The following is an 11,519-nucleotide window of genomic DNA, read 5'->3' as shown; positions in this document are numbered from 1 at the left end:
TTCGGAGTTTGGGCGTTTTGCCCCATATATAGTATTTCGGCGGTGCTGGTGCCTTCTCCTGGTTGAACCATGTGAGCCTCGTAGAGCATTTCTCTCATTGCCCCACATATCTCCTCGATTTCCTCAGCCGTGAAAACCTCGTCGTCTTCGTCTTCAGTGTATCTTGGTCCGACGAAAGTTTCATATAAATCCGGCAGTGGCCGAGGCAGTTTCCACCCCTTATTCTTCCTTTTCTTCGCCCATTCTTCATCTTCCGGAGTGGGTTGAAAACCTATCCCAAAAAGTTTCTTGGCGGAAGGCAAGGTGATGGGTTCCGTTATCCCCTGCAATGTTCGTCCGAGTCCTTTCCCTGGCCTGAATCCGTGTCGGATCATCTCTTTAGCCACCATGATCGAGGCGTTAGACAAGAAAGGCTGGGGGCAAGGTACTCCTTCTTCATATTGCTCTGCTAACACAATCTCGAAAGCTTGATAGACCGTGTGTTCGCTTCCTTCTCTTGGTTCAAGATATGGGATGGATGGGTCCCGATAAATAGCATGCTCGTCTTCTCCATGGACCACAATCTCTCGGTCTTCGTACTCAAACTTCACCATCTGGTGAAGAGTGGAAGGCACAGCTCCCGCCGCATGAATCCAGGGTCTGCCGAGGAGGAAATTGTAGGACGTGTCCATGTCAAGCACTTGGAAAGTTACCTCAAACTCCACTGGCCCTATGGTCAACATCAAATCTATTTCCCCAAGGGTATCTCTCTTGATGCCGTCAAAAGCCCTCACGCAGACATTATTGGGGCGGATTCTTCCGGTCCCAATTTCCATTCTCTGTAGTGTGGAGAGCGGACAAATGTCGACACCTGAACCCCCATCCAACATTACCCGCTTGATGTAGTAGTCTTCGCATTTAACTGTTAGATGCAAGGCTTTGTTGTGTGCCGCTCCCTCTGGGGGTAAATCGTTCTTGCTGAAAGAGACTTGGTTGATGGCAAAGAACCTCTCTGTTAGGGGTGGGCGTTCGGTATTTCGGTTCGGTATTTAAGAATTTTGGTTCGGTATTTCGGTATTCGGTTTATCAATTGTGTATACCAAATACCGTACCAAATTATTTCGGTACGGTTCGGTATTTCTTATTTTGGTTCGGTATGGTTTCGGTACGATTTCGGTTTAACAATCAATGAACAATCAATGCTAAGTGCTAACAGTGCACATGGACAATTGAAATTTTCACTCTAAAAGAATATGTTTTTCGATATATAACACTATAACATATTAACACTAACAGTGCACAACTGCACAACCACAATGTGCACATGGCTGAAAGCCTGAAACAAGAATAACATCTGCAGTTGCAACTTGCAAAGGCAACCTTGCACGCCAGTATACTGAACTCAATGTCAATATTGTATGTCATACAAACTTGCAAATTTGCAATGAATCTGGCGTATGCTGTAGTTGGCAAAAGCTGGCCAACTGCACAATGCACATTATTGATTACAGTATTACACAACTATATTAAACAACTTAAAGTCTTAAACACAGTTAAACACTTAACACAGTCCAACAAGTCCAACAACTTAAACACAGTTAAACAAGTTAAACACAGTCCAACAAAAACAATCTTAACCCTTAAGTATTAACACTTAAACACAGTGCAATACTGCAACTGGCCAACTGCAAGTCTGCACAGTCTTAACACTTAAACAGTTAAACATAGTGCAACAAAAAACAGAGAGGGCATCCCTCAACAAACAGTCTTGAGCAGTAGCACGGCCTCACGGGGCGTTGAGCAGTAGCACAGGGCATGATTGCACTTGAACCTAAGCTATGTGAAAAGAGTGTTCAACCAAAGCTGTTATAACACGACCAAGAGTAAGCAAACTCTTATTGATTTCCCCCGCTTCTCTTGCACGAGCCTGAATTCAAACAGATATAGTTGTTGTAAGTTGGATTCGCTTTATCAGGGTTAATCCATACAAGACTTGTTACCACCATTCCAGAAGATGCATATAACCGACCGCAGCTTGTTTGGGATTGAAGCATAGTTGTTATCATGTTCTTTTTTGTTTTTTTCCAGTGCTAATTTGTCATTTAGTTAACATTTATTTGAATAACCGAGTATAAGAGAAATGTAAAAGCTTTCCAATTTTTCTTTAAAGCACAAATCTGTGATGCTAATATCATACCTCTCGTGCACCTGATCGAGAAATATTTTCTGATCCTGCTAAATCAACAAGATTGAGCTTGCCACACTTAATGAGCTCCTCATCTCCAACAGTCATTTCTTTGACATGAATAGTTATGGTAAAAACAGAGTGAGAACGGCTGCAGAAGAAGAGTATCATTAACTTGTCGCTTAACATTTACTTTTTAAATCGATTAAAGCTAACAGGTCCTACCTGCTGCGTTTGTTCAATAGAGTGTCTGTTGTGCGCCTCCTGGCTGCTCCTCGCTCCAGGAGGTTATAAATGTCGGTTGCACTGTACACAGCTTCTTCCTCAAGACCCCTCACTACAACACAACCTTTTCCATCCTCCATGAGAGATACATGCTTCTTTTGTCTCTCTTCTGAAGACTTTGAGGGCTCTTCTGAAGCTAGCAAGTTAGTGATTTCTTTGTTGTATAGTTCCCAAAAAGTCACTTTCACGCTATAATCTGCATTTTGACCTTCAAGCGTATCGAAAATTTGGCGAACTGCCCTTGGAATAATACCTGCTTCAGCTGGTAATTCACCAGCCTATAACATAAGGAAAGAACAAGTCTTATGGACAGGAGTAGATCAATGTGAAAGATGATATGGTGTATAGTGTGAACCAGTTAATACCTTATTACTCATTTCTCCTTCCATTGTGTATGTTTTACCTGTACCAGTGTGCCCATATGCAAATACAGTGCAATTAAATCCGTCAAGAACTTCCTTAACAATGGGCGAAATGGCTTGATCATATATCGATCTCTGTTGTGCTTTTGGGCCAAAAACCTGGTAAATAGCATATCTTTAAGACATCTCTTAATGCTAACATTCTTAACATGCCATCAATCCATCCATTTAATGAACAAAATGCTATTATAAAACAAAGAATTATACCTTGTCAAAAGTGAATACTTTGTCTACTTGCTTGTTAGCTACATTTTGTAAAACAGAAACTTCTCTTTTACTTTCATTACATGTTATGGCCTTTGGAACATTTATCCTTTGCTCATCATCATTCAATGGCCTGAAACAACAACAACAACACTAAGATTTGTCAAATGAAATTTGTAGCATTTGTTTTTCTTGAAGCCAATGTGTAAGAACATCAATCAGCAACAATGCATCCAATCCTAAGCCATTGATGTCCATATTGAGTGTGTTTTTCCATATTTAATTTTATAAGCACATAACGATAATAAAAAAAAGGCAGGTTTACAGCATATAAATCATGTCCTGAAATATGATTTCAACCAAAAGAATAGAGTCCAAGTGTCTGTTGTTAGGCAAATTTCAACCGGGGCGACTAAAAGAATAGAGTGTTCAACCAAAGAGATCATTCTGCTATTGTTAGTTGCTCTGCTCATATGGTAAAGAACTAAAAATCAGACATAAACAAAGTAATCATATGGTAAGCCTAACACATAGTCGTGTACTCACAACTGTTATTATACAAGCAAATGAATTAAACAACATGAAGCCATGAACGTGATACAGAATACAGATGATATTTTCCTACTAAAGGGAAAAGCTCGGAACAGCAGTTCATTCAATCAGCAGTACAACTAAAAGAAAGCGAAACAACAAACCTCTGAAATTGAGGAGTGAGGAATCGAATCGAGCTGGAAATCACCGCCTATAACCCTAAAATAGTTTGATGCAGAAAATCAGAAATTAAATCTCAAAAAAACCTCAGAGAGTAGTCGAGTACTGGGATGAGATCATGAGAATGAGATGAGACTTACAAAACTTACAAAAGTAGTGAAGTTAACCGGTGAAGATGAGATGAGACTCGAGCTCGAATGTCGACTGGTCGTAACTCGACTCGCAGACTGATATCCTAGAGTCACAGTCGATTCTCGTCTTCTTCTTCTCGTTCTTGATGATATCTCCTAAGCACCGCGAAGGCTTAACTGAAGCAGTAAGCAAACCCTAATATCCATGTCGATCACTTGGAAAGTGACTCGAGATTCGACTGGTCCTATGACCAGCAACAGGTCTATTTCTCCCATGGTGTCTCTCTTGATACCATCGAAAGCTCTCACGCAGACGTTGTTGGGTCGGATTCTTCCGGTCTCAATTTCCATTCTTTGCAGCGTGGAGAGCGGGCAGATGTCAACACCTGATCCCCCATCCAGCATCACCCGCTTGACATAGTAGTCCTCACATTTGACTGTTAAATGCAATGCCTTGTTGTGTGCGGCTCCTTCCGGGGGTAGATCGTTCTTGCTGAAGGAGATTTGGTTGATGGCGAAGAATCTTTCTGTCATCCGCTCTAGTTGCTCCACCGAGGTTTCGACCGGTACGTATGCTTCATTCAGGGTTTTCAACAGGATCTTTTGATGCTCGGTTGACCTCATTAATAGTGACAGCATGGACACTTGCTCAGGGTGCTTGCGCAGCTGGTCTATCACTTCGTAATCCGGCATCTTCATCTGCTTGAAGAACACTTCCGCTTCTTCAACACTCACAGGCTCCTTTGGAGGGAAGCGCCTTTGTGTGGCGTTGTTCAGTTCTTGGGTATTTGAGTACCCTCCAACGAAAGTATTTTCTGGAAGTTCTTCCCTGACCTCCTTACCTTTATACGTTACCAAAGTCTTTTGATAATTCCACGGCACTGTGGACGGGTTGGTCATTGGCTTTTGTGGCACGCGTCCGATAACCACTGGCTCATTCAGCCGAGGTGGTTGAATCGTCCCCCGGACCACATAGGCCCCTTTTGGCACGTACATAGGTTTTGCCTTTTTGATCCCGAAGTTCTGCGTCTTCTCAGCTCGACCTCGTGGTATGTAAAGAACTCCATTCTTCACAGGCACCACCTTCTTCTCTACCTTCTTTTCGGGCTCGCACTTTACAGTACTGGCCTTTTCCCCTTTTTCTGGTTTTTGGGCTGTTTCAGGCTTTTTCCCTGCGTCGACGATGGCGATTATAGCTTTCAAAGAAGGGTCAAATTCTTTGTCTTCGCAAATCATTCCGATCAGCGGCCTATTATTGTGAGCAGGTAATGGATTGTTAGTCATATTTGGGACCTCCTCGTCCCTTAGCACTATTTTCCCTTGCTCTATTAAATTCTCGACCACTCTTTTCAATGCCCAGCAGTCATTTGTATCGTGTCCCTCCACCCCTGAATGATAGGCACATCTGACACCGGCTTTGTAAGAAGGTGACGCCGGGTTGTGCCTTGTCTGAGGGACTGGCTGCAGGAAACCCAACTGGAGTAGCTTCGGGAACAAAGTAGAGTATGGTTCACCGATGGGCGTGAAAGTCCTCCTTCTAGGTGGCTCCTGAGGACGGAAGTTATTTTGCGGAGGCTGTGGGTTATAGTGGTTGCGGTAAGGAGGCTGATTTCTGGGAGGTGGAGCTTGGCCTCGGTTGGCTTGGTGCGGCGGATGGACATAAGGCTGGGTGTTCATGACCATGTAGGGTTGATGAGCATATGCCAGACTTGAGTGGGGGTAGTAGTGTTGTGGGGTTCTTTCCGGAAAACGGGGCCTGGGATTACGGTATTCTCTTGCTTCCGATGCTGCCATGGCTGTTTCTTCCTTTCTCTTCCCTCTTGCCATTCCTCCGGACCCGCTTTGGACGGCTTGGGAGATTGCCCTTATGGCTGCTTGACTCAAAATCCTACCCGTTTTCAGCCCATTCTCCACCATCTCTCCAATCTTAATCGCTTCTGCAAACGGCTTTCCCATGGCTGACATCATGTTTTGGAAATAGTCAGACTCTTGAGCCTGGAGAAAGGTAGTGACCATTTCCACTTCATCCATGGGAGGCTTCACCCTCGACGCCTGCTCGCGCCACTTAATAGCATACTCTCTGAAGCTTTCTGAAGGTTTCTTTTTCAAGTTCGACAGAGAATTTCGGTCTGGTGCGATGTCGATGTTATACTGGAATTGTCTCACAAAATCTCTAGCGAGATCATCCCAGACATGCCATCGGGACATGTCCTGGTCCATGTACCATTCCGAGGCTATTCCTACCAGACTTTCCCCGAAATATGCCATTAGCAATTCCTCTTTTCCGCCGGCTCCCCTTAATTGGTTGCAATATTTCTTTAGGTGAGCAATGGGGTCACCGTGCCCGTCGTACTTCTCAAACTTTGGGGTCTTGAAACCCACTGGTAGGTGCACGTGAGGGAACATGCATAGGTCGGTGTAAGAGACGCTTTTCTGTCCGCTCAAACCTTGCATGTTCTTCAAACTCTGTTCAAGGCTTCTCATTCTTTTGGCCATCTCATTTTGTTCAGCAATTCTGGGGTTCTGATCCTGCCCAGGTGCAAGCTCGCACTGAGGCTGTAGAGGATGAGTGCTGGTGGCGAACCTAGTTGGTTCCATTGAGAAAGATGGTGCTTGGAATGTAAACGAGGACGAGTCAAAATTCGGCTTGTATGCAGTAGGTTATGTCATGATCGGGCAAGGTGGTGCAGTAAAGATGTTTGTGTTTACATCCGATGTTAACACTCGGGGATAAGACTCAGAGGGCAATCCAGCAGAGAAGGCCGAAATGGCTGGGTATCCAAACGGGGTAGCAGGATAGCTTATGGGGACATTAGAAGTCCCGATTGTCCTGGAGAATAACTCAGGGAATCCAGGGACGATGCTTGGTGGCTCTTTTTCGTTATTCCAGTCGTCTAGCATTTCCAACATGCGGAGCCGCAGGATCCTATTTTCCTCTGCAGTTGCGGACTCGGGCGTGAGGACAGTCGAGATCGAACTCTCCTCGGAAACAGGAACTGTTGGTAAAGGAATTTCTGCAGACATTTCTATGCTTCCTTTGGACCTTGTGAAATAAGTGTGAGCACCGCCTCCTGACTTAATAACAGGTAATTGAACACTCCATTTCGACCTCGTGAAGTATGAGTGCGAGGCCAGACTTTCACCAAACCAACCGCCTTTTCCAAAAACCTGGAAGGAACTCAACGACAAACGAACGGTTAATTCGAATCAAATAACAGATAGGCAATCTCACGTTGGGGCATGATGCACCTATACAGTTAAATGGATTCCTACATGTTTGCGACGAAAGCATGTGTCATTCCGGCATTCTTTTTAGGCTTCCCATTTATTATTTTCCTCTTCTTTTTTTTTCAATTTTTCTCTTTGGTTAAACCGCGACCGGATCCGATGAGGATTGCCCACGTATCACGATGCCACGTGAATCAGATCATTACGTAGTTCAAACACAAATGAGCGTAAAAAGAAACATACCTTTTATTACTGAAACGGTCTATTACAAACTACATTTTGCAACAGGAAGAGCAAACTTTGAAAATAAACCTAGACTCAATCAGACTAAACACCTAGATGCGAAAGACAGATAGAAGATGCTAAGATATAGACTCGACTTATGAGTACATTATGTTTTTGAGAATTGGTGCTCGCAGGGCATCGTTCGGCCTCGCCGCGGTCCTAGGTGTGAGATCCCTTTCAAGTTGTTCCAACTCGTGCATGGTCTGCTTGACATAACCCATCACTGCTGAGAGAATGGTAATGCTGGTCATGTTCTCACACCGTAGACACCGTCTGATGATGGCGTGGGCAATGGCCCTGATCCTATCTCTGGTTTGTTTCTTCTCTATGAGTAGGTGTCTTATCTGATCACTGCACGTCTTGTATACCTGAGAATCCTGTATATGCTGATTCTTTAGTTGCCGCACTTCTAATTTTATCTGGGCTAACATGTCGTAACAGTATCTGCTCTCAATTTGGAAATCCTCGGCCTGATTAGCTGCTTTGGTCTCAAGTGTAGCCATCTCTCTCTTTATTTTGGCAATAGTTTTCTCGTGGTCGCCTTTCAATTGATTCAAGTATCGGCGATGCTTATCTGCTCTTGTATCCCACTGCGCCCTGAGCTCCGCTATGATGTTTTCAGATTTCTCTAAACCATCTTGCCATTCTCTGACTTCACTTTTTAGCCTTTTTATCAACTGCTCATTTGATCGACTCCTTGGCTGTTTATCAGCATCCATCCTCATCTGTTTGATCTGGGCCCTGAGCATTTCGTTTTCCTGAGTCAACCTGTTCCGCTCTCCCAGATCGGTAGCAATTTGCACGTTGTGCTCATATTTCAGGCTTTCCACTTGTTGCTTCAACCTGCTGATTTCAGTACAATAGCCTCTTTCTTTCGCCAACCAATCCCACTACTTTTGCGATGACTCGGCAAAATTCAGGATGTGGGGTCTTTTAGCCGACCTTTCATGTTCGAGTTCTCTTCTGTACCATACCAGGTAGCCTGGTGCCATCTCACTTTTGGTCTGATCTCGCACACAAGTATCTGCTTTCAAATATTGACATTCATTCCAGATCTGGCGGATTTTTGCTTCCGGAAATTGTCTGTCAGGACTTATCTCAATCGTTTGAGCACTAAGATCCTCCTCATATGGTATCATCTGGTATCTTCCGAGCTGTCTCAAGACTCGGCAGGGCGCGTAAGGTTGAATTCTCTTAAGTCCCATCAGCAGGAAATGAGTTTTAGTTGCTGGCATATATATGACCTCATCAACAGGCAGCCATCCCAGTGTCCACTGTATTTGGCTGGCAGTAAGAGCTTGAAAGAATGAGGTCCATGCCATAACTCCTTTGGGCAGACTGATCTCTTTGGTTCTCGTGTAAAATTCTTCTATGCAAGTTTTCTCTGAAGAACCATGGCTCAAGAGCTCGGAACGATGGCAGAGATGTTCAGTCATCCACATTTGTAACAGCAAGTTACAACCTTCGAAGAAATTCCCCCCGGCTTTGCAAGCTGTGAGAGCTCGAAAAATATCAGATACCACCATAGGCGTGAGTGTGCTATCGTTTTGAGTGAGCAAAGTACTGACTACCCCGGATATCTTTAGATCAATATTCCCATCTTTCCTTGGGAATACTAAAAGGCCCAAAAATGTTATCATGAAAGCCACTCGTCTGTGCTTATCCCACTTCTGACGACTACCTTTGCTGCATAGCTTGTTAATCGGATTGTTGAATCCTCCTACATGACCATACCTGTCGTATATGAAGCATGGATTATAAAAACCGGCGGCCAAATCTGGATTGCGGACCGTCCTTGGTATTTTTAGCGAGTCCAAGAATCGATGTACTGTGACAGCTCTTGGGGCGACCAGGTATTTTTGCCTTAACGGAAGTTCAGCATTTCCGATGTACCCAGCCATTTCTTCCAGAGTCGGGGTGAGTTCAAAATCGGAGAAATGGAAAACATTGTGCGCCGGGTCCCAGTAGGTAACCAAAGCTCTTATGATGTCCCCCCGAGGCTGGATTTCCAACAAACCCACGAGACCTTTCAGATGTTTCTTGACCTCATCTTGTCCTTCAGCACCTAGATCATTCCACCATAGCCGTAACTTGACAGGGACTTTAGTCATTATTGAAAAATGTTCATTTTGCATCGTGCTCATCCTGCACATTTATTAAGGTGACCCTTCTTAAAAAAATAATAATATTTTGGCTATTTTTCAAAAGAAAACCGGATTTTCGAACACGGCCTTTCAGCACTTCAGTGATGAAGATTTTAAGGCTGTGGGGGTCAATTGGACAAAAGTCCTAAACATGGCCCAAAAGGTGGCTGTTTATGCAAAGTCAACCTTCCGGCGTCCCTTTTGGGAACATTCGGCTATTTATGATAAACAGCATTACCTGACTTATTTTGACACATTTTTGTTTTATTGGTTTTGGCTATCTTAGCAAAAAGCGGGGTTGAACCCGATGGGGGTTGCCTACGTATCTCACATCCGGTGAGAATCAAACCGGCGTAGTTCGGTACCTCGTGAATAGAGTAAATCAAATAAACCCCCTTCTTTTGGAATACAATTTTTAAAAGAAAAAGCAAGAATATTTTTTTTGATTTTTATATATTATTATTATTTTTTATTTTTCTTTCAAAAAGAGATAAAGAAAATATTCTTAAGGACTGCTAAATAGCATGTTTTTGGATTTCTAATAAATCAAACTAAAAGACAAATTTTATATATATTTTTTTTAGAAAATACCGGTGAGGTTATGACATTACTTGGACATTGGTTTTATTTTTCCAAAATAAGTACTTATCTCCCTACACTGCTATTTTTCTTCCCTTTTTAAGTTTTCCCCTTTTTTTAGGAACCGGTCAACATGCAGATCCGAAGCAAATAAATGCGCAAAACAAACGGGATGCAGCAGGATGGTCTTTTCATTTCAGGTTGCCTGTCCTAGACGGACCCAACCCCTGTGTTGAGTCCCCTATGTCAAATGCAACATGATGCAAATAAGCGTTCCTACTAGGGATCCGGCATGAGGTTTTGTTATACTAGGTTTATAACCTGGGTATATGTTCTAGACTGTGTACCCGAGCGGACAACTCGAGTCGAGGAGGGGGCTACGTACCGGGGACCCGCGAGATCGTTCGTCTTTGTAACTTGTCCGGCCTCATTCTTATTTAAGGTATTGACACTAACAGAATAGGGAGTCTCGACCAGCGAGCTTCTCCCCGGAGGTAAGAAGAGAAGGGTTCGGCACAGTTTATATACATTTCAGATAATATCAAAGCGGTAAAAGACAACATTTAGCACGTTATGTCAAAACATGTAATAAATATCAGATAATAAAGCCAAATATAACAATTATTCTAAGCTCGAATTCTTAAACCCTGAACCGGAGGTTCTGGGTTCTGAAAGATCCCCAGCAGAGTCGCCAGAGCTGTCACACCTCCTTTTTGCGCGCCCGCCCAGAAGGGTAAATGCGCGAGGGAGTTTTTCCAATTTAAGTGACAATATTCAAAATGGGATTATTTATTTAATTCAGAGTCGCCACTTGGGAAAGGTTTGGCTTTTGGTGTCCCAAGTCACCGGTTTATCTTGAATCCCAAATCGAGGAAATTTTCGACTTTTCCAAATGAAGTCTGCGAACCAGAAATTCTAAGTAAGGAATTCTGTTGACCCGAGGGAAGGTGTTAGGCACCCTCGAATCCCGTGGTTCTAGCACGGTCGCTTAAATTGTTATAATGGCTAAATATCTGATTTAAATACATGTTGTGACTTATGTGCTTTTATTAAGTTTAAAACCGCTTTTATCATTATCATTTATTTTTATAGAATTGCAACGTCGTGAAAATGCATCTCGAACCACGTCACAATCAATGCACCCGTAGTTGTTAACACATTTCGACTTCGTTGAGATTTGAATTTGGGTCACATCAATGTGCACCCGAATTTAAGAATATAATTTACTTAAACCGTGCCTGAAGAGTCTAGCGCGTTATTATTTAGTGGAGGACCGTGAGATTCGCTAAACGGCCTAGCCTGAATTCTAAAATATTTATTATGATCAGTTTTTGAGGGCCCCGCAGTGTGCATTCTTATTTGTCGA

The 11,519-nt window shown here is 43.3% G+C and overlaps 1 protein-coding gene across 1 annotated transcript; it reads right to left on the bottom strand.

Moving 5' to 3' along the window:
* Positions 1-1,810: 1,810 nt before the first annotated feature.
* LOC104227547 (kinesin-like protein KIN-5B) lies at positions 1,811-7,933 on the bottom strand. Its single transcript, XM_070167344.1, has 7 exons — positions 7,799-7,933; positions 7,389-7,417; positions 3,079-3,208; positions 2,815-2,970; positions 2,390-2,727; positions 2,177-2,315; positions 1,811-1,906 (listed from the first exon to the last, which is right to left on the bottom strand). Exons 1-7 carry the CDS (start codon positions 7,931-7,933, stop codon positions 1,811-1,813), a joined length of 1,023 nt encoding a protein of 340 aa, XP_070023445.1.
* Between the last annotated feature and the right edge of the window lie 3,586 nt (positions 7,934-11,519).

The sequence above is a fragment of the Nicotiana sylvestris genome, chromosome 2 (genome assembly GCF_000393655.2).
Source record: "Nicotiana sylvestris chromosome 2, ASM39365v2, whole genome shotgun sequence".
NCBI lineage: Eukaryota > Viridiplantae > Streptophyta > Magnoliopsida > Solanales > Solanaceae > Nicotiana > Nicotiana sylvestris.
Note: the sequence above shows the minus strand (reverse complement) of the source record. Positions and strands in the feature narration are given on the sequence as shown.

Coding starts and splice junctions, on each gene's coding strand:
- LOC104227547 (XM_070167344.1), bottom strand. CDS start 7,933: ATGGCTACACTTGAGACCAAAGCAGCTAATCAGGCCGAGGATTTCCAA. Junction 2,971..3,078: donor AAGTATTCACTTTTGACAAG/GTATAATTCTTT, acceptor GCTATTTACCAG/GTTTTTGGCCCAAAAGCACA. Junction 2,316..2,389: donor CTATTGAACAAACGCAGCAG/GTAGGACCTGTT, acceptor CTTCTTCTGCAG/CCGTTCTCACTCTGTTTTTA.